Here is a 21,854-nt window from a genome sequence, read left to right on the forward strand (position 1 = left end):
CATCATTCCACGTCCTTCGCAACGATGAGATGATCGATGGTGTATGGTTGTCAAATCAGTCGTGTATGCCGTGAACGCGCCTCTAATATTCCTCAGCATCGTCAGTATCGTTGCTCGTATTGTCGCTTTGGAGCCATTCGACAGTTATCACACCACGAACCTGCGATACGCTGACATCTCGGAAGAGCACTTTGGTAGTACATGGTCAGTCAAACACCTTATATCGATATATGTGATCGTTGCATGCTCATGGTCCGTGCGTAAAAGTAGTAGAGTTGGGCAAGACATCGTCACTGCAGAGTCGACACCGCCTGCGGAAGCATATTTGGAAATTGTAAGCATTAAACCGTGTACGTTTAGGATCTTAAACCTCAAGCAACAACGTTCACACCAGCCTTCTCCAAGATTTGCGCAAACTCCTTCCGTGGCTCATCCGCCAAGAGAGCATATGGCTTCCTGATACCACCAGTTTTCCATCCCCTTAACTCCATACCCGTTTTGACCGCAGACGCATAGTGGTGCGATTCCAAGAATTTGCAGACAGGGAAGATCTTGCTCCACAGTTCTCGTCCTTTCTTGAGATCTTGCTGCACGGCGACTGCCTCCCAGAGTTCTGCTGACAGCTCTGGAATGACGTTGCTTGCACCCCATACCGAGCCCTTCGCTCCTGCTGCCAGACCGTAAAAGGTCAATGTGTCCCAGCCGTTGAAGGTTGTGATCTCGTTCTGTCGTTCAAAGAGCAATTCTGTCAACGCTGGTGCGTTGCCTGAGGTATCCTTCATGTACCTCACACCACTGCCTGACAAGCCGGCGAGCTGTTCTGGGCTGAGTGTGACGCCGCTTGCAGACGGTATGTTGTAATACATGATTGGCAGATTAGAGGCCGAGCTGATCTCGTTAAGCAGTTCCTTCAGTTGCTCATAGTTAACGGCGTCGTAGAATGGCGGAACAACCATGAGTGCATCTGCACCTGCTTGAGAAGCATGACTTGCAAGCTCTACACAATCTTTTGTTGTCAGTGCACCAGTTCCAGCCACGACTGGGATTCGACCAGCACAGTACTCGACGCACAGCTCGATAAGCTGTTTCCTTTCAGCAATACTCAATGCTGTAAATTCGCCGGTCGAGCCACCTGGAACTATGCCATGTATACCACTGTCGACGAGGAAGTCGATGTGGTCTTGAAGTCGCTTGGCGTCGATCTGCGTGCGATCATCCGTGAAAGGTGTAATGAGAGCGACAAAGATGCCTCGAAGATCTCGTGGTGGTGAGTTGATCATTTTTGTTTCTGTGATGTGTCGAAAACCTTCGGGAGGATTGAGTCAAAGTTTGTGGGTAGTCTGTTTATCAAGCTGTATTTCTAGGACGGATTTGCGCTGGATATACTAGCAGGTCTCACCACAGGTAATCACTTCCAACTGCTTCGTATATCTGCAGATCCTTTGCGGTGTTCTGCATCAGGCAGGTGTCGGCGCCAAAGTGGAGCGTGGCATGACTTCCAATTGGTCGATAGTGCTATAGGCAAGGTATTCCGTAGATCTAGGCTTATACCTGGATCCAGCAATGGAGGCGTTGTGAGTGTGGTTGTTCAGCCGCATCGTCGTCTAATAAAACGTTCCTATGATCTGAGACAGTCTGCGAGCACATAACAAGTACGTAAACGAAGTGAGGACAACTCTTGTATCCTTCAATACCATCAACCACTTGAGATAGACGCTTGGGATGGCCAACAGAGCTCAAAACTTAGATGACAAGGTATTCTCGATTGACGACCTGAAGAATGAGGGTAGCAAGAAGTTGGCGAAGCCTTATCGAGGTAAGGCTGGATTTCCCAATGATTGACCGGATATTGAACTCGTGTTGCAGACTTTTACAATGAAGGAGCCATGGACTTGGTAACGTCAGTGTTTCTTCGTGTCCGATTCAGCTCGGCTGACAACCTCCAGACTGCGAGACAATGAGAAGGCATTCGACAAATTCAAGATCCGTCCCCGAGTTTGGAGAAATGTAGCCAACCTTGATATGTCAACCACCATATTTGGTCAAAAGGTACAACAGCTCATTCTCCATTCTCGCAAGCCCGCTGATATTGGCAGATCTCGATGCCACTCGGCATTAGTCCGACAGCGATGCAAAAACTTGCTCATGATGATGGTGAGGTGGCCACCTCACGTGCTGCAGCACGCATGCATCTACCTATGTGCCTCTCTTCATATGGCACGACCTCGTTAGAAGACGTCAAGTTGCAAGGAAACGGTAATCCTTACATCATGCAGATGTGTATCGTAAAAGATCGAAACATTACTCGACAGCTACTCCAGCGGGCTCAAGGTACGTGAATAGACGATCTCTTGTCGAGTGTCAAACTGATTGAACAGCTGCTGGCTATCGAGCCCTATTCATCTCTGTCGACGTGCCTGTACTAGGACGAAGGTTGAATGAAATGAGAAACAACTTCACGCTTCCTCGAGATTTAACCTTTCCAAACATTTTGTCCAGTGGTGGCGACGAATTTGCTGGAGATCAAGAGACAAAATCCGAAGGTCCCCAAGCATTTGGTGAGCGAATATCGTGACGCGGAAGGCCTCGACTGACGGTGACAGATGATACTTTAGAATGGGAGGAAATCATCCCATGGCTCAAGAAGAATTGCGGCGACATGGAGGTGTGGCTGAAAGGAGGTTAGTACAGTAGACTCCTCCCGAATCATCCAATCTAACAACCACCAGTGACGACGCCAGCAGATGTTGAGCTTGCCATCAAATATGGTGCAGACGGAATTGTCATCTCCAATCACGGTGGAAGACAACTTGACGGTATGCCAGCGACCATTGACGCTCTAGCAGAATGTGCTCCGATCGCTCGAGGTCGCATACAGATCGCCATCGATGGAGGCATCCGGAGAGGTTCGGATATATTCAAGGCATTGGCTTTAGGTGCCCAGTATTGCTTCATTGGTCGTATCGCAATCTGGGGTCTTGCGGTAGGTAGAGTCTCTTCCTTGAGAAGGACGTTGCTGACGTGGCGACAGTATGGTGGGCAGAACGGTGTTGAACTAGCTCTGGAGATCCTACGGCACGAGCTGCACACCACAATGGCGTTAGCCGGGTAAGCACACCTTCGAAGCTGAACTAACATTGCTGACATATCTAGTTGTCGATCAATAAATGAGATAAGTCGAGACCACTTAAGTGTATTAGGGCAGAACAATCTTTTGTCCAAGCTGTAGACTAGACCTAGCATAATATAACCCATTCTTTCTTCTCCTTAGAGATCTCAATCCATGTTGTCGCAGGGCCAGCATTTCTCGCAGAGCGTGGAGAGGCAGCGACTTGATCTTTCCTCATGAACACTCCCGACATCATAGTTTCAGCTGCTTTGTAGCTCTGTAAGCCTGTTTTGGCGAAAGCATTGCTCACCCAAGTCGAGAGGTAGTCTCGTCTGGGGCCTGGACTTGCTTCGCAACCAGCAATAAATGCAGGCCAAGCAGTTCCCGGAGACGCAACTTGATATCGAATAAGAGACAAGTCGAAATTGCGTAATGCTTCGATCACCTCATCGACGTGGCTCTGCAAGATGAGGGAATTGACATTGCGGATCCGTCTGTAGAAGTAGAGCACAAGAGCAGCATTCATGGCTTGGAGCATGTAATGACTAGAAGATAGGGGCGTTGCGCTCTGCGCTACTGAGCTTGAACGTGCAGCAAATGAGCATATCATGTCTTCCAGCCGCGTGGCACGCTTTTCTATCGATTTGTGAGCCGTGTGTTGTCCGCACAGACGTCCAGCCTTTTGTGCGTCTACAACATTAGCTAGTCGAGTTGTTTGCGAGAGCAGGCTGAGCCAAGTTTCCGGCAATCCGTATATTTGCAAGTACATCGTGTCCTGATACGTCCTTGAATCTTGAAGATGTATATCGTGGAGACCCACAGCCGGATCCTTCTGTTCTTCGAGGTCGAGATCTTGATCATCAGGACGCTCGATACGTAGAAAATCATCCAAGCGAGCATTATGACCAGCATCAAGCACGAGATTTTGTGCTGAAGGTGGAATTGGTACGTTGCCGAGCACATGGCCTTTGATCTCATGGAGAACATATGTGCTTTCGCCTACAATCCTGAACCACGTATACATGTGGTGCATCAGACGGGCTCTTCTTGATATTTGTCTTTTCGCAAGCCCGCGCACTCGAAGCAACCTTTCCGCATCAATCATGTAACAGCGAGCATCTCTTTGGTGGCCGGCCATGATCGCATAGGTCAAGGTGCATATGAGCGCCATCAACTGATCTTTGTATTTTGCTTTTGCATTACCCTGAGTTTCACTTTGCAACGACTTCTGCAGATGTGCTTTGGCGTAGTTACCAGCTCTCGTTGCGATCGCAAGCCAGTACCCATTGGACGAGTTGCCTAACTCAGGGTCATTTACTGCGAGGTAGTAAGCAGAACAAGCAAGAACACTGCAGAAGTTAGCAGCATTGGCATGCTTTATCGGTCGGCCCAAGTATGTAATATCGGCATATGTTTGTATCGCACTGGTAACATTGAGTATCTCAAACGGTGATTTAGCATTAAAGGGCAGAGCGCCAACAGCTCCAATCACATGATTCGAGAAGTTCTTGATGAGCTTTGCAGCTTGAGCTATCATGTCCGGGTCGTCGATAAGAGCGGACGACGTGGTAGGCAGCTCCGCAGATTCGGCAACACCGATACTCGTGGCCGGCCAACCAAGCTGTGGTTCGGCAGAGTTGGTATTGATACCAAAGTCGTCTGGCTGCGCGCCGAGCCACGTATCAAACTCCAGGTCAAACAGATCAGACCATTGAAGGTAATCCGGAATAGAGGTAGCTAGTCCTTGACTCGAAGGGGTTGTGATACGCAGTGAGTCGTCGATGACAGGTTCATTGAAGGTGTGATCTATGTCAGGGACGATCTCAGCTGGGAGTGAAGGCTGTACACCCGCTTGAGAGACGTTGGTAAAGTCAATAACTCGAAAGGGACCAATCTCAAGTACATCCTTTCGATGGGGACGAAGGCCATCCGACCAAGAATCTATGGTTGCCAAGGACGTATCAATGGATTTTGAGTCTACTTGTTGAACTAGCTGCCTGCTCATCAAATGTCGTGCTTGCTCTGAAACATGGTTAGATCAGTATCACAATGTGGATGTGCCTGCCGACCTGAGTAGAGGTGCCGTCGTGTGCCTGATTTCTCTTCATGTGCGGGAGCCTTGTCATGTGAGACCCACTGTATGCTGGTATCATAGCCTAAACACTGCACTCCGAGTGCTTGGCAGTTAAGACACTTAGGGCGGACCTGATCGCATTTTTGATGACGCCTTCGACAACTTTCACAACCTCCGAGCACATGAGTGCGGCGAGAGGCTCCTCGGTTTGAGACTTTAGGACCCATATGCTGCTGACGACACGCAAGAGTGTCACGTTGTAGCGTTGTCCAACATTGTCGCGCAGTCCTGGTTGCGTTCGCGATTTCGTGGAAACCATTGCACGGAGTCGAAGGAAGCTGAGAGCTGTGGGTCGCTTGTTGTATTCCACGAAAGGAAAGTCTTTCCATCTTCTTATCGCGGACTGTAATTGGCAAATATCTCCTAAAAGACCCACTTCTCCGCAATCCACTCTCGGTGGTCGACGACTTTGTGCTTGGTAAACAGCACAACTCAATCCAGACATGTAGCCGCTTAGAAACAAAAGGGAGGGTCATTAGATTGATGAGTGGTCACTGAGTGAATGAAGATGTCCTCAACTTGAATTTTTATCATCGCCATGTGTGTAGTTTTTGTGGTGCAAAAACCAGACAATAAGCACTGCTTGTTCCAATAGTCGATACTAGTCGTGCAGAACGTTAAGAATGACACTCAAAGTATTCCTGTAAGTACATTCCTAGACATGATGCTGCTGGGGCCTACTGAGCATGCAATAGCACCGGTGCTTCAGGCTATATCGGCGGAGAAGTGTTGAATCAGATCTCACGCCTTGATGCGTCACACCATGTCAGGTGTCTTGTGAGAGACAAAGGCAAGGGCGCTGCTATCAAGGAGACATACCAAAAAGTCGAGGTAGTCGAAGGAGATCTCGATGATGCTAGCTTGATAGAAAGCGAAGCAAAGGCTGCCGATGTCGTTCTGCACCTCGCCAGTACGCGACATGAAGTCAGTACGCGTGCAATTGTTAAAGGATTGAATGATACAGGCCGCCAAAAAGCAGGTTACTGGTTGCAGATCAGTGGTGCATCCATGTTTGCTGGACCCCAGATGAAAGCCGGGACATATGGTGAGGCCGAAGGAAAGACTTATGATGACATTGCCGATGTCGAGGAGATTAGAGCCGTGATCCGAGCAAGCCCAGGTCGGATAGTTGACAATCTGGTTCTTGACCAGGATCAGGAGCAGGTCAAAACAGCCCTTGTACCAGGTCCAATCATATACGGCAAAGGCAGGGGACCAGGCAATACCCGTACCGTGCAAGGGCCAGCAATTGCTGAATACACCATAAAGAACGGCGAGAGCTTCCAGGTTGGCAAAGGCGAGAACGTTTGGAGCACAATCCACGTCGCCGATATTGCCAAGCTTTTCGTCTCCCTCTTAAGTGCTGCAGCTGATGGAAAGAATGATGTGTGGAATGAGGATAGGATCTTCCTTCCAGAGAATGGTCAAATTGTAAGCTGTCCTGAGCCCGCGCCATTTCTTTACTGACCAGAAGTGTAGGCTTTCGGTAAATTCGCTCGACTTATTTCCAAAGCAGCTCGTGACCAGGACCTGATCAAATCAGACAACATCAAATCTTTGTCGGGTAAAGAAATCGATCAGGTTGTGCCTCACGGATCGATAATCCTCGGAACTAATGCAAAGCTCAGTTCCTCTAGAGCTCAGAAATATCTGGATTGGAAGCCGACAGAGGTATCGCTAGAGGAGGACATTCCTCGCATGGTTGCAGAAGAAGCCGAGAGGCTGCGAGATGGGAACAAGAGCACTTCATGATCCTCGATATATGCAGGTTAGGGCTACCCTTGAGCCAAGTTGTAAATCAGGACAGTGAATATGTGTAGGCTGCTGTCGACCAGGCCATGGTCGCTGCTGGACCCTATACCGTCCTGGACCGTCTACCAGGGGTGGCTTCCTATATGTCTTGCCCCGTAGATATTGCAGGCAACCAGAGATATTTCAACAACGTCTGTCTTGACCTGCGCTTCTATCTTAGTTATTGCTAGTCTGGCAATCGATCAGGAATTATTGGATTGTGAGTTATTGAGGGAGTGAGCTCGCGAACAGTCGGTGGTGTATGGTTGTGGGCCGACTACGGCAGCAGAACCATAGGTAACATGGTCGTCCATTTCGAAGATTGAACAGCCTTCCTATGCGGAGGTGCGTAACATTAACAGCTGCGCTCGTGTCAAAGGTCAATCGCATACTAACGATCGCGAGGTCGAGCCGCGCTTTCCTGCTGCATTTTATTCGGGGACTACACTCCGAAGTATACCCGAACTTAGTCGCACGTTTCCCCATACAGAATCCAAAGCTCAAGTGGCTCAGGTCTTGAGATGATGATATGTATGGTATTGTCCTTCTGAAGTACAGTATATGCTAGCTGCTTAGAACCCTTCCAAGAGATCGCTCAACGTGATAGGTTTCCTGACAGCAGTCGAGGATCCCTCGTTGAACGATACCCAGATGCGATCGTCCTCGTTCTCCCCAGATGTGGTTACGCTCAGCGCTTTGCCCTTGGTCGCTGTGCTCTTAGCGATCGAAGATGCGTCAATACCTTTGCCATTCGACGGAGCAGGTGCAGCTATAATGTTCAAGTTCTCGATCGGTCGGCCGAAGAAGTCGCGCCTGACCACGGTAGTCTTCTTCTGGTTCGGATCCTGCCCTTTCGACAAGGGTCTAACATTCTCTCTCTCCTCCCTAGGGGTCTGAACAAACTTCTCTGAAAGAGCTCCGCTGCCTCTAGCTTGTCGAGCTGCTGATGCTTGGAGAACTTTCTCCTTCCGTAGTTCTTGGTCCAGAACTTGGCGTATGGCATAACGTGTAGGCTGCGAAGTGGCTGTCGTCGCCTTCGAACTCGAACTCGATCCCGAGAAGTGGTATGCCGAAAGAGAGTCAATGGGTCTGTATGAAAATTAGTCCTGATCAGCCAAGAGTGGGAAGAGGTGATAACTTACGGCTCCATCCTGAATGCCCACCCTCCATTCATCGTGCCCATGCTAGACCCTTCTCTTTCATTCTCGATTCTCACTTTCTCAAAGCTAACATTGAGCGCACTCATGACACCAACAGATCGACCAACACAATTTCGCTCGCTTTCTTTTCTTACCGAGGCCACAGATGGACCTCCTGCACTGCCTCCCACCACCACAGGTTTGACGTCTGGTGAAATCATACGATACACGTGTGGAACAAGTTCTCCAGCCACATTGTCGATAGAGCTAAACAGACGAAGCAAATCGGCCGAGAAACCACTTTGCATCTCAACCAGGGCAGTGCGGTTCTGCTTCAGTGCCTCGTGCGAAGCAAAGTCAGCTCTTGAACCACTAAATGGATGGGCTAATTCCATATTTTCCTGTTTCTCGACGTCGTTTGATGACGAGGAGGTGCCTTCCATGGAGGCAAACAAATTATGGAATGCGCAAGCACTTGTGCTCAGGTATCCACCAAGCTCCCATTCTTGACCAGAAAATATTCGACCTGACAAGCTGTCGTGAAAGTGCAACCAGTCGTAGCTGGCGTTCGGCTTCGAAAGGAATGTGTCATCTTGAAACACTTGGGAGGTATACGTCTGAAAGCAATCCGTCATAAGTCTGTCATGGTCACCACAAGTATTGGCCATCTCACGTAGAGCATGAATGGCAGATCGTTTTCGAAGGTCAGCAACGCCGAGAGCATGGTTTTCGGACTCCTTGATCTGTCGAGCTTCGTCTGCACTCAGCGCTGTTTGTTGATGTGGCAATCCTGCTCCTTCCAAGAAGATTCTGTCGATAACCTCCCTGATACCACCTCGTCCCAAACCCTTATGGGCCTTGAGAGGAGTTTCGCTAAGCTGGGCCTCGACCCACTTTCTAGTCAGTCTGCTGTCAGCTCCCGAGTCACTTATCCTCAGCTTGCTGGCGAACCACTCTCCTTGCACGAGAACACCCCGAATATCTCCTTCACCAGCTCCCTTGGCAGTATTGGAGTTTTGCTTGCGGCTGCCCATACCCCAACAATCCTCGCACAGTCGCCGGACCGCGTCATTGTCACAGCGAATATTTTCTTTTTCGAACACACTTTTCAGACGAGCAATGACCTTGTCGATGGGTGGTCTGCGCACGTGTACAATTTCCGCCATGGAGGAATTGCGTAGAGGTCGTAGTGAGGGAGCATATACATCGTTGCAGATGAGTATCAACGGTCGCAGCATCTTGAATTTGTCACCCTTCCTCTTGCTTTGAGTGGCTGTTGGTGCTGTAGTGTTCATGGAAGCGTTCTTCTGGTCAAGCTGGACAAGATCGATGAGAGCCTTCATGAAACCACCTTCTCCACCACTACCCCCAGATCCAGTAACCACACCATCGACCTCATCCACCACGACGCAAACAGGGCGACCAGCCTTTCGAGTTTTCCCTTCCTCCTGTATGCCTCGCACAGTCTCTGTCCCTAAGGCATCTTTGATTCGTCCTTTGACCACATCCCTGCTTCGATCGTCGCTGGCATTGATCTCGAGCACTTCGTAACCAGCCTGTTTGGCGCAGACATGAGCTAATGTCGTTTTGCCCAGGCCAGGGGGTCCAGTAAGCAACATAATTTTCCGATGTTGTTGTTCTTGACCATCATTGTTGTCCTCGTACACTTTCTTCGTTTTCTTCTTTGCAGCCCCTGGAAAGACAATATTGTCCCAAGCTTTCAGCCATCGCAGAACAGACCGATGTGTACGCTCGTCGCCGACAAGTTCTGTGAATTTCTTTGCACGGTACTTCTCGGTCCACATCTGATGCTTGCTGACCCTCCTGCCTGTCTCGCTGTGGCTTGACTGTGGTCTTGCAAGCTCAATACTTGGCTGTATATCGATGTCTGCCTCTCTTTGAGCTCTTAATTCCTTCTCTGCTTGATTCAGTTCTCGTTGTATCTTTGCCTCGTTTACGAGCTCATGAATGTCAACACCGTAGTATGCTCTCTTGGCTCTGCCCTCGTTCGTGACAGATCGACCCGCAATCACCTGCTCATACGTCTGAGTGGCTTGCTTCTTTCGTGGTATCACACGAATCGATCCGCCTGAAGTCGTCTGAAGGTTAATGGTTTTACGTGTGAGTCCTCGACCGAGATTTAACGGTAGAGATGCTGAGGACGGCGCATCAAGATGCGAGGATGTTGTGTCTGATAGCAAGAGTAGCTTCGCGGCTATTTCCTGGGGTTGGGGAGGAAGAGAGTTGAGCTGCTCGTCCGAAACAGGACGGCTGTTCGTCGTAGGGGTAACGGTTGAATCGAGGCATTTTTCGACCGCGTTATCGGTCCAGGAGGTTCGAGTGTTTTCTGAGGGCTTGTAATTCGGTTCAGAAAGCCTGGGTTTCTTCAGCAACGGCTGTTGGAAGTCAAACTTCTGAAATAGCTTCCGCTTTGGCTTTGGCGGGTGCACTGATAATGCTGCTGGTGAGCTTGCTGGGTACACAACGGGCGAGGACGAGAGAGACATGGCAGGCACCTCGATCATGTTAAGACTGAACGAGCTCGATAGTACTGGTCAGAAAGATAACCGACTACTACTTAACGCGTTCGACCATTCTTCGATGTAGTTTACGCGACCGTGTTTTTTTCGCGCGTCATAGCGTGCTGGAAAGTTAACCATCATGCCCCGGTAGATCGATAGCAAATTGAGCAAACATTGCTGCAGGTCCAGGGGAGTCGCAGCCAAACTCAGTGAAGCTTGTACCAGAGACCTCCGTCATCCGCTCATCGCGTTCCTGCTCATGCTTGTGCAAGCACACCGTCGCATACCTGCGATGGCGCATTCCTCAGCAATCCAAACACGATCAATACAAGACCTGCTTTTTGCGACATAGTCCTCTCTCTCTCCTCAATGAGCAAGCCAACCACACCATGTCGTCCAGCAGCAACATCTCCGAATTATCGGCAGATACGTTCGCCGAGTAAGCTTCCTCCGTCTCCAGCATCCTTTGCTCGCGCAACTCGCTCAGAGCTGACCGCTGCAAAAAGACTACTCTCCGGTCCTCTCCTCGAGATTACGGTAGGTGCCGAGCGCAAGAGTTGGCACATCCACCATAACCTTTTGCGCCATCACTCGAAATACTTCGATGACGATAACTTGATAAATGGTGAGGAGAAGCGTATCAGAGACGGAAAGGTCGACCTGCCCGAGGAAGATCCAAGCGCTTTTCGCGTCTTTGTGAAGTGGCTATATCAAGGTCGCATCGATGACGTTTCGACCTTAAAGGCAGATCAGAAATGGAACTACGCTTTTGCCTGCCAGAATCTGTACATACTCTGCGAGAAAATAGGCATGCACGAGCTGAAGAATCAGGCAATTGATCAGTTTCGGAAAGGATGTTACGAGACACGACTCGTGCCTGGTGGGGACGAGATACGACCTATCTATAATCGCACTGCTGTCAACTCTCCCTTTCGAAAGCTTGTCAGCAGGATCGCTGCAAGGCAGATCATGGACCCTGATTCCAGAAGAGATGCTTCGATGTATCTCGAGTGCTTCAAGGCTGCTCCCAATTTTGCTGTCGATGTGCTCAATGCGATCAGAGAAGGCACGGAGGGTGTCTTGCTGGACGATCCGACAGAGGGCAACAGTTGCCGCTACCACGAACATGTCAATGGCGAAACATGCTGTAAGACAGTACATTTCAAGGATGGGGTTTGAGCCACTTGACGTCGGACTCGCGTTTATATTAATTCCCTGGTATTCATGTCAGGCAGACTGAGCAGGACGGCGCGTCGTGGCGACGAACGATTGTTTAAGACCAAGACAGGCATATAACAGAGGAAAGAGCGTCGCCACCTCGAAGTCCAGTGTGCAAGCATTGAACACCTTATGGTCCGATCATCTATATCATCAGGAAACTGGCCAGCCCCAGAGTCCCGCCTGTGGCAAGCTTCACTACCCTTGTTCATGTAACAGAGAATTTCGGAATATTGCTTCTCCCTCCTTAGGAGCGTGGACAGTCAACGCAATCAGTGTAGTGCGTGAACAGCTCCTGCATCTGTTCCGCATGCCTACATTCACGACTTCAAAAAGAGCTAAAGTTCTCAGCACATATACTTAAAGCACTTCAGAGGTCTTCTGAGTCAGCCCAATCGGTCTTTCAAATTTAGTTTCTATCTATATCCTCCAGGGTATCACTATAAACAGATAGAAATTTAGTCAACTCGAACATTAAGAGTGTAAGACTATCACATGGCCAGGCAAAATTGCCGCCTCCCCATCTAGATCTTGGGTATCTTTGAACAAAAAATGAAAACAATTCCAAACTTTTCCAACTCTTGGGTTCGATAATCAAAAAAGAAAGGCAAGCCTGCTTGCCACTAAAAAGCGAGACCAACGTTCACTCGTCTATAGCCACCCTGAGCACACATCTCAAACATCATCTTCTCGACGTCCTTGGTTTTTGCGCTCAGTGGTGTCCGTGGACTAGGGCTTGGGCTGGGCGTGCTGCCTCTGAACACGAAGCCTGTGGTCGTTACTGCGATGGTCTTGCCTTCAGGTTTAACCTCCTCTTCTAGGTGGATTGGGATTGTGTCAGGACCGGTGACGACTTGGTGGTATGAGTGTGAAGTGATTGTGCTCTTCATTGTACCTGTGCGGCTTTTCATGTCGACGGTGGTCACGGACTCGGCGTCGTAGGCTCGCCTGGCAGGTTGCTGTGCTGGCTGTCGATCTTCGTGGATCAGCTCGGGTGTCTCGGGCTGCTCGAAGAGCACGTCAGTTGCGACTGTTGAGGCGACTGTTGACGTTGTCTGTGTTCGCGTGTGGGATTTGGCGGAGGAAGATGGAGATCTAGCATGACCACGATCGACGGCATTCGCATTAGTATTGATTGCTTTTTGACGTGGAAATGGTGTGTATAGGTTGAGTGGTGTTGGCGTCTTAATTGGCTTGGCTGCTGCTGACGTGACTTGATCGACCGGAGATGGAGTCTGCGCCTTGTTGTGGTTGAGTTGATAGAATTGAGAACGTTTGCGTCTGTGTTCAGCGAAAGACGATGATGTGGTTGTAGTCTTGACCGTGCTGACCGATGAGTTCCGCGAACGAGTGGTGGCCTCATCTTTGTTGTTGGTGTCATTGTTCAACCACTGGTTGATACGAGTATTAGTCTTGAAGTCTGTGTGAAAGTAGGATCTTGGCTCCTCGGCAGGGGGCGCCTGCTGAAGATCTGCTGGTTGAGGCGAGGTAGCTTGTGCTTGTTCCAGTGTGTTGGTCCGAGTTCTTAGAGCGGTGGAAGATGCAAGCACAATTGATGCTGATTGAGAAATTTTCATCTTGTGTTTGGCGATGATCGTGGTCCTTCTATTTGGGCCAGGATCGACAATCGGAGCAGGAGCTGCTAAATCACTTTCTTGACCTATGGCAGGTGGCAGGAGAGAACGATGTGCCATTTCTGTAGGTATTCTGTGGACGTCAACTTCTGGGAAAGCCAAAACCTTGCCGTTGATCATGACGGCGCCGCTTGGTGGAGGTGTAAACTCTTCCTTCATTGGACTGAGAATTTTCTTGCCCTGATCTGGTGCCATTGCGAATTGCATGGTTGAAGGCAGTCCAGGTAGTGTAGAGTACCATGATATAGGATGACTGTGCAGCGCATCATAGGACGATGGAGGCCTTGAGTTAGAGACGATAGTCGATTCAGTATCGTTCCGAACATGCGACATCCTCCTAGATAGTGTCTGTTCAAACATCGATGCTGGCTTAGCATACGTGGACCGCGGCACTGCTGGTGTATGGCGGGTGAGCATCTCCTCTGACTGAGTTCGAACCAAAGCTCTAGGAGGGAACCTGATCTCGCCAGCTTCGGTGAAGCTCACTTGGTCGAACTCTGGTAGGTCTGACAGGCGTTGTTCGTTATAGATGCTGAGCTGTAAGGGTCGGAAGGATGGGTTGCGCCTCAATTGACAGTCGTCAGCAGCCAGTGCTGGTTGAGGTTTCGCAACGTTCGGTCTTGTGATTGCTTGCTTTCTTGTAACGAAACTAGTTCGGGTCGAGGCTCGTGACAATGACTTCCTGCTCTGATGGACGAACTTCGACACTGTAGCTTGTGCCGTGACTGGTGTAGGAGGCAATACATCGTAAACTGTGAGCTTCATAGGCTCTACCAAATGAGGCTGATGATGTATCACTCGCATAGGACGTTCGACACCTATCTTTGTCAGTCTGGATCCGTACCTCGTCAGAATGACTCGTACCAATGCGCCTCGAGGCACGCTTTTGAGCATAGCTTTCTTTTTTCTCTCGCACAGTCTCCTTCGCGCTCAGACAGTTCAGGATGCCAAAGCATGAGGCCTGGCCTCGTGGCGAGTCTGGCTGTGATTGGGACATGTTGTTGTCTGATCTCTTCACCACAGCCGCAATACTTCCCAAGCCGAAAGAACGTATACAACGACTTTTTCAGCTCCAACTATATTATGATATCTTTGCTCAACTGACCTCCCAACGACCAGCATCAGGGATCTTGTTCACCTCTTCCTTGCCCAACCGGGATATTAATAAAATGGCTCTGCCCTTGGTATCGGAGAATTAAAACGTGGAAAGAAAGAGAGACTAATGCAGGTACATGAGATACCACTGCCAGCGAAGCAGGCACAAGTATCATGTAGTGCAAATGCAGATGGAAAGGAGCGACTAGGGTAACATCATGAAGCTGCAAGCCGCATGGGCAGGGCAGACGAAACAGAAACCCCGAACACCAGAGTTGCAAGTAACATACCTGTAAACGAAACCGTCAGGATGAAATCTGTCAGCAAAATCACGAATCTCTGACATGCTCGATCAGCGCTTCCACCGGGTTGATTGGCCTTCATCATGCCAGCAGTTCAGATGGTGGCTTGCGATCGAGAAGTGTAAGCAGAGCAAGTAGGTATCGCGTGGAAGGAGTCGAGGTTAACAAAGTCGTGTACTCATGGTGGTTGGTTGGACAAGAAGTGATTCCAATCCCAGGCGCGAAGTCTAGGCGCTATGCCTTGACCAATAGAAAACGACCATCGATGGTGGGTACGCGGGAGGGAGTCCCGAACCTGAAAGCCATTGTGCTGCGATGGGTTAGAGGAAATCTGAAACATAACGTGCTGGCAAGTTCGCGAAGAAAGGAATTCTTAATTCACGTACTGAAGCTTCAGAGCTCCCAGTAGCTCCAGCTTGGAAAGAGTTGCTCAGAGCATAGTTTTGAAATTTCGCTTCGAACTAACGTGAGGCTCCGTCATTACTGCAGCTCACCGCTGAACCACTGATCATACAATTCCGCCTTGCTCTCCATAAGTCCATATTAAGTAGAATGCTATAGTTTACAAAGCAGAGTCCCAGGACACCACACACGCTTCTGCTCCATCCTCCACGTATATGATCGAATAGCTGAAACTTGAACGACCTTCCAATAACTTTTACGCCTTGCTCTGAGTTTCAAGCCCAAATTGCTTAATATCGTTGTACATACCGTATTCCACCATCATCCTGTGGTGGTGGGGCATAGATAATCTCTCTGCCTTCAGCGTCGATATATCTCGGTAGTGGCTGCATCTGAGACACTGGCTGGTACGAGGGTTGCTCAATTACCCGATAACGAGACGGTTGCGACTGCTCCATAGGTAAATACTCACGACGCACAGACGCTCGTTCATCAACGAAAACGCTACCTTCACGTTGTTGTGGTGGAGCAGGTCGCACAGAAGTTGCTCGCGGCATTAGCTGCCTAGGTGGCACTTCTTCGTATTGTACAGGAGCGTATGAGGCTTGGGCTTGAGGTTGAACACTAGCCATTCGTGGCGGTGGTCGGATTTCTTCAGGAGCATCCGCATATACGACCTGGCGAGTTGCAGGGCGTTCGAAGACTGCAGCGCTTGGGACTCTGCCACCTGATGTAGGCTCATACGTCTCTCTAGCTGCAGACATGGGTGTGCCAGGCTGAGCAACCACTTGTCGCATGACTCGAGGTGGAGGCATTTCATGTTCAAATCGCGGAGGTGGACCTCGTTCCTCAAACATGACAGAGGCTGCCCGGGTAGGCGTGTAGTCATCGTAGTAACGTGGTATTGGAGCCACGGAGTCCCTCATCGGGTGGGAGGGGGCAGGTTGTGGCGCAGCTGATGCTGATTCCTGCACAATCTCGCGGAAACGACGGCCATATTGATCTACCACAATGCGTTCCCTAGGTGGAGGAGGCATTGGTTCCGGAATATACCGAATCTCAGGTTGTCCATGTGCATAGACCTCGCGATATTCTGGAGCTGGAGTGCGAACAACTCTCACTTCTTGGATTGGTCTCTCGGTATCCGAAGCATAATCACGAGGTGGTTCCCGTAGAGGACTGGCTACCGGCATATAGCTTACTGCTCGCGACCGTGCTGGGTCGTAGTCAGTATACTCGCGTGGCTGCTCCGTAGTACGTAGACTATGCAAGCTAGCAACTCTTCTCAGATCTTGTCCGTCTCGTGGTCGTATTGAGGCTCTTGACACAACCCGTGGCTCGCTCATAGGGACGAGTTCGGTTTGTCGAGGTGCTAGCCGTTGAGGAGTATCAACATAGGTAGGAGCTGGTACGTATGGTATCTCCTGGACTTGAGGAGGCTCATCGATAACAACAGGTCGGTCGTCTGGCTGAGGTTTGTTCGAGCCTAGAGGTTGAATATCGTGGAATGGAGGTGGCGAAATATTCTCTTGCTTGATCCCTCGTCGTGCTCTTTTCTCAGCCTTTCTTTCAAGCTTGCGGCGCTTGTTCTTAGCAGCGAAATTCTCAGGGCTCTGACTTGGGGAATCCGCTCGTTCGCGTTGACGACCGTTTTGGTACTGTCGACCCTGCGAAACAAGTGAATCCTTAGTAAAAGTGAGAGGGGAGACGCGAGATGGTTGAGGGGCAATGGGGGAGGTAATGTGATTTCTTACTATCCTCATGCTGTTTGGATCGGAGGGCGACGCAGCTCTCTTGCCATTATGATCCAAGTCTGAATATCTGCGCATTTGCCTGCTGCGCGGGTCCATGGCTGCTGGCGCATTGGTTCTGATGTTATTGTTGCCGTTCTGAACGACATACTGGTCAGCCTCGGGTGGAGAATACTCCCCCTCCTCCTCTTCGTCATCCGCATCTACCCTGATAACATCTCGCGGCTTGTCGAAGGGGTTTGTTGCGGGCTTGGCGGCGATCGTGGGCTCGGGTTGTGTTCGAGGTGAAGGACGTGCAGGACCTGAAGGTACTGCAGCTGCTGAAGTATCTGCAACTTCAGCTTGTATGCCATCCACGCCATCTTGATCCTGGGAAGAAGTCGACTGCTCACCTCGTTCGGGGGTGGAGTCAGGGGCTCTACTAGAGTAGAATGAGTTCTCGTCAACTGAATCGTTGTCATCCTCCTTCCCAGATTGGTCCTTTGCAAGTGAGATGGGCTTGACGGCGTCCAACGCTTTGGCAAGAAGAGCAGAAATATCAAAATCAGGTTTGGCTTCAGCTGGGGCAGGTCTTTTACGAGAATCTAACCTCTTCTGCTCAAACTGATCGCGTAGCTGTTTCTCAAGTCTCTGTCTATGCAGTGCTGTCTCGGCTCGAACAAGATCTTCTGACTTTGTCAATAGGACAGGGAGGATGCCCGAAGCCGTGCTGGTCGGCTGCGCAGGCGCAGTCGTGGACTTTGGTCGTTGGTGCTCTTCATTCTGAGTAAGGCCTAAGCCTGGCAATTGAATTGATGGCTGCTGTAATGAAACGGAAAGTTGCGCTGAAGAAAGAGAAGACGAAACAGGTGAGACTTTCCTAAGAACATGCGTAGGCACGGTCAGTCGAGGGTGGTTACCTGCAAAGATCTCGTCGCGCAGCTTGAGAATCTTCCCAAACTCTGCTATCGTGTCTGTGGCATCTTGGGCATGAGGTAGAACACCATTGGCAACAGCAGTTGCCGTGACTGACATGCTTATACCTCTGTGATAAAGCCAAGCGCGACAAGTGCAAGAAAGGGGTGTTCGCGAGCTACCAGCACATCGCCAGATATATCTTTTTATGATAGTCAAATCAAAAGAACAGAACAACTATGTCGCCAGTGCGTCTGTTTGCCGAGGGTACGGAGTGATCCAGTAGTGATACTCACAGCGTGAACGAGAGGAAGAGATGAGCACTTGATCGAGTCCTGCGCTTTGAGCTCGCGCACCTGCCAAATCTGACCTGAAGCGGAGTCGACACCAGGAAATCTGTTCGCCGATCCTCCTTCGGTATACCTTCTCTTAAAAGTGCCTTTCTGGTAGTAATAGTAATGACGACCAACCTCGTTGCGATGGTATGATTCATGTGGCCATTCTTTACACTTTAAATAGCGTCGTCATGCTCTTGTCCTTGGCTATCAAACGCTGATCACGAATTAGAATTGCATTGCTGTTTCAAGAAACAATCGCTTCACCAACAACGGTGAGCAAACCTTTCTTTTGTCACCACGCAAAAAGCCCTTGCATTACCACAGGCAGAAGCTTGTCTCTCTTTCCATTGCGATAAACCTAGACTATAGAAACACTCCTTATTCACCTAATTCTGGAAACCCATACGCCATCATCATGGGTTCGATACCGGCAACGCGCGATGAACGTGCTGTCTTCTTCTTTGACATTGACAACTGCCTCTACGCCAAATCCAAGAAAGTCCACGACCACATGGCCAGGTTAATCAACAAGTACTTCGTCAGTCACTTAGACTGCCCAGCAGAGGAAGCGACACGACTTCATCTGCAGTACTACAAGGACTACGGTCTAGCCATAGAGGGTCTGGCGCGCCACCATGAAATTGACCCTCTAGATTTCAATCACGAGGTTGACGATGCGCTTCCGCTCGACGATCTCTTGACACCAGATCCAGATCTACGGAAACTCCTTCAATGCTTCGACAAAACCAAAGTCAAAATGTGGCTCTTCACGAATGCGCATATCACCCATGGCAAACGTGTGGTGAAATTACTAGGAGTTGACGATCTCTTCGAAGGAATTACATACTGTAATTACGCCGAGAGACCACTCGTTCCCAAGCCAGCACCAGCAATGTTCGACAAGGCAGAAAGAGAATCAGGTTGTACTTCCTCGACCAAGAAATACTTTGTGGATGATTCGTGGTTGAATTGCAAAGCTGCTTACGAACGAGGCTGGAACACTGTTCACCTGGTTGAAGAAGGCTGGCCCGGTGATCCGCCCACTCTACCATGCGAGCATCAAATTCAGCACTTGAACGAACTACTCAGGCTCTTTCCAGAAACATTACGAGATGATGTATCTGCGAGCGAATTTCCAAAAAGTGATCTACCGAAATGAAGAATTTAGTCATCTTTACAGCACGCTGCGGAAGGTGCGACAAACGGTTCCAACAACCATAAGTGCGATCTGGTATCTTGCCGTTGTGACCTTCCAATTCTAATAATTCATTCCCTCCATGTTTCTATTCTTGTGCCGCTTATCATAGCCTACATTATTGGCTTTTTTAACTTTTTTAATTCGCTTGTTGCGCTAAATTCGCATAGCCAAGATGTTGCCTGCATGTTATTGCATCCGACCTGCAGACTGTAATCTCCGTATAGTCAACGTACAGATGCATGGGAAGCGACCTTCGGGCTATGATGTTTTTCTCGCAAATGCACTTTGCAGCTGTACGAGTGGATGCGAATGCAAGTGTTGTCGAACTTGAGGTATGTAACCTCGTCTTCGTGGAATCGAGTTGCCGGTGCTGTGATACATTCAGCGCGTATACAGGCCATCTGATATGGGAAGAAAGTGGTGGAACGTAGTTATACTCAATTTATTCGTAGAGAAGAAATCATGATCTTTCTTAATACAGCGTACTAGTGAAAGTACTATCGTTAAAATGTGCAGTCTATAGTCACAGTTCCCACGCTCGCTAATATCCAGCCAAAGAAACAAATTGGTATCATCAAAGGTGTTTTCGCTCATGTTCTGACAACGCGACGCTTGCCGCTGAAGTCACTGGAACAATACCTCATCCAAGCACCGCTATGCCGTCTCGAATGCCATAGCCTGACCATGGTAGCTGTACCCAATGGCAGTCTAGGAAAATTTTGCTCCCTGCGCTGTCCATTGACGCTGAAGTGTCGATCTTGACAACCAACAAGTAGTGCTTTGTCAGTCCACATGTCGAGCTTCGCCGAAAGAGTTTTTTCGAATCTGGTCCATATATGGCTCAGGTGTTCGGGTAGAAGGACTTCTTCGTCAACTAGTGCACTCAGCTGGAAGACCTCGTCATGAAGGTGCTGTACGAGACGGGAGCCAAAGGCACTGATGTGTGCTTGAAGGGCACTGTGGGAGAACTTTCTGTGGACATGTGGATCGTGTATATATTGGCCCCAAGCATGAAACGATGTCTGAAAGGTACGGTCATCGTGTATTGATATTGAGTTGCCAAATATTTGAGACAAGACAAGAGGGTTTCGTACAAGACGTTGAAGATATTGTTGATCCGATTTCAGATGCTGTGATAGAATATTGTACAACGTCTGATTGAAGAATAGAAAGCCAGCCACTTCGTCAGTGCCAATCGTGTTCGCATGATTGTGACAAGAGTTGATGGCTCTGATATAGGTATTGTAGGCATGAGCCATATCGAGTATCGAGCTGATCGCAGGCTTGCTGGTTTCCACTGTGGTGATCAAAGGATAGTGATCGTCAGCATATCTCGAGCTTGATTGGGACGGCGATCGTGAGCTGTGGGTGCTTCTACGTCCAGATACAGCGGTCGGCAACAAGAACGATAATTCTGATAACCGTGAAGATATCGGGACAGAGAGTGCGTCGAGCGATTCACTCGAAGAGTTGGGAGACGTCGAGCAAGATGAGAATCTTGACTCTTCCACTTCGATAGTCGTGATAGTGACAGCTTCGTGCTTTTCAGGCCGGGCACGGTACAAAGGATGTGAGTAACCTGCTCGAGACATAGAGCAAGTAGATCGTAATGACTCAGAAGATGATGTCTTAGATAGAGTTGTGCTGCTTGGCTTGACACAGGTGCTCATGATAGATGCTAGATATGAAATGAGTTGTAGGTGTTTTCTGCTATGTCTGCAAATTACGTGACTGGTAGAGTTTAGGCTAATGGTTAAATACTGTCTTGAATAACAAGAGATATATGTGCAAGACCCCGTCAATAGGAGTTCAGCAGACATATCATAGAGGCAACAACATGAGGCAAGTCCAGAACATCTGATCTGCATCTGCTACGCACCGTGATCGTCGGAACATACTCGTGGCATGACCTGAACTGATGAGGCTTGGGTGAACACGAGGTCAAGTTACTCATGGACCACTGTAGTAAGCCTGTTAGTAGAGGAGTGGATTGTGAGGTTGCTAGTGACCGGAAATGGGATACGCACGGACCTCGAGTAAGGGATCGTCCATCGCATTGTCAGCCAGCTTGGCTCGAGGTACACAACCTCCTTAGCCACGTGCAAAACGCTTCCAGGCCAGAACCTCAGTCTATTGAACACACGTCAAAAGGGTTGCAGCTGCAAGCCCAAGAACGTCGACTGCTCATCGTACGGTTCGTAGTTTTGTATTTGACCCTAAATGATGCCGGAAGATCAATCAAGTTTCATGTCTAGAACTGCGCTCAACCCTTCTCGAATACGACCCACCGAGTATTCATTGTATACGGAACTGGCCACGATAGATCG

General features: G+C 49.4%; 9 protein-coding genes across 9 annotated transcripts; 4 read left to right on the forward strand and 5 right to left on the reverse strand.

Annotated features, from left to right (window-relative positions):
* Window positions 1-371: 371 nt before the first annotated feature.
* On the reverse strand, window positions 372-1,280 carry LTR64_000889 (uncharacterized protein; the record flags this gene model as incomplete). Its single annotated transcript, XM_064895270.1, has 1 exon — window positions 372-1,280. One exon carries the CDS (start codon window positions 1,278-1,280, stop codon window positions 372-374), a length of 909 nt encoding a protein of 302 aa, XP_064757957.1.
* A 990-nt stretch (window positions 1,281-2,270) lies between these two features.
* On the forward strand, window positions 2,271-3,112 carry LTR64_000890 (uncharacterized protein; the record flags this gene model as incomplete). The annotated part of the gene is made up of 5 exons (XM_064895271.1): window positions 2,271-2,331; window positions 2,379-2,558; window positions 2,604-2,681; window positions 2,730-2,983; window positions 3,032-3,112. 5 exons carry the CDS (start codon window positions 2,271-2,273, stop codon window positions 3,110-3,112), a joined length of 654 nt encoding a protein of 217 aa, XP_064757958.1.
* A 124-nt stretch (window positions 3,113-3,236) lies between these two features.
* LTR64_000891 (uncharacterized protein) lies at window positions 3,237-5,502 on the reverse strand (the record flags this gene model as incomplete). Its single annotated transcript, XM_064895272.1, has 2 exons — window positions 3,237-5,131; window positions 5,304-5,502. The coding sequence occupies 2 exons, from the start codon at window positions 5,500-5,502 to the stop codon at window positions 3,237-3,239; spliced, it is 2,094 nt and encodes a 697-aa protein (XP_064757959.1).
* Window positions 5,503-5,866: 364 nt separating this feature from the next.
* On the forward strand, window positions 5,867-6,995 carry LTR64_000892 (uncharacterized protein; the record flags this gene model as incomplete). The annotated part of the gene is made up of 3 exons (XM_064895273.1): window positions 5,867-5,886; window positions 5,939-6,674; window positions 6,723-6,995. 3 exons carry the CDS (start codon window positions 5,867-5,869, stop codon window positions 6,993-6,995), a joined length of 1,029 nt encoding a protein of 342 aa, XP_064757960.1.
* Window positions 6,996-7,606: 611 nt separating this feature from the next.
* ctf18 (Chromosome transmission fidelity protein 18) lies at window positions 7,607-10,698 on the reverse strand (the record flags this gene model as incomplete). Its single annotated transcript, XM_064895274.1, has 2 exons — window positions 7,607-8,123; window positions 8,177-10,698. The coding sequence occupies 2 exons, from the start codon at window positions 10,696-10,698 to the stop codon at window positions 7,607-7,609; spliced, it is 3,039 nt and encodes a 1,012-aa protein (XP_064757961.1).
* A 386-nt stretch (window positions 10,699-11,084) lies between these two features.
* Window positions 11,085-11,874, forward strand: LTR64_000894 (uncharacterized protein; the record flags this gene model as incomplete). Its single annotated transcript, XM_064895275.1, has 2 exons — window positions 11,085-11,134; window positions 11,202-11,874. 2 exons carry the CDS (start codon window positions 11,085-11,087, stop codon window positions 11,872-11,874), a joined length of 723 nt encoding a protein of 240 aa, XP_064757962.1.
* A 662-nt stretch (window positions 11,875-12,536) lies between these two features.
* On the reverse strand, window positions 12,537-14,544 carry LTR64_000895 (uncharacterized protein; the record flags this gene model as incomplete). The annotated part of the gene is made up of 2 exons (XM_064895276.1): window positions 12,537-14,365; window positions 14,412-14,544. The coding sequence occupies 2 exons, from the start codon at window positions 14,542-14,544 to the stop codon at window positions 12,537-12,539; spliced, it is 1,962 nt and encodes a 653-aa protein (XP_064757963.1).
* A 1,092-nt stretch (window positions 14,545-15,636) lies between these two features.
* LTR64_000896 (uncharacterized protein) lies at window positions 15,637-18,111 on the reverse strand (the record flags this gene model as incomplete). Its single annotated transcript, XM_064895277.1, has 2 exons — window positions 15,637-17,013; window positions 17,101-18,111. 2 exons carry the CDS (start codon window positions 18,109-18,111, stop codon window positions 15,637-15,639), a joined length of 2,388 nt encoding a protein of 795 aa, XP_064757964.1.
* Window positions 18,112-18,744: 633 nt separating this feature from the next.
* SDT1 (putative suppressor of disruption of TFIIS) lies at window positions 18,745-19,488 on the forward strand (the record flags this gene model as incomplete). Its single annotated transcript, XM_064895278.1, has 1 exon — window positions 18,745-19,488. The coding sequence occupies one exon, from the start codon at window positions 18,745-18,747 to the stop codon at window positions 19,486-19,488; it is 744 nt and encodes a 247-aa protein (XP_064757965.1).
* Between the last annotated feature and the right edge of the window lie 2,366 nt (window positions 19,489-21,854).

The sequence above is a fragment of the Lithohypha guttulata genome (assembly GCF_036872675.1).
Source record: "Lithohypha guttulata strain CCFEE 5908 chromosome Unknown scaffold_1, whole genome shotgun sequence".
NCBI classification, from domain to species: domain Eukaryota; kingdom Fungi; phylum Ascomycota; class Eurotiomycetes; order Chaetothyriales; family Trichomeriaceae; genus Lithohypha; species Lithohypha guttulata.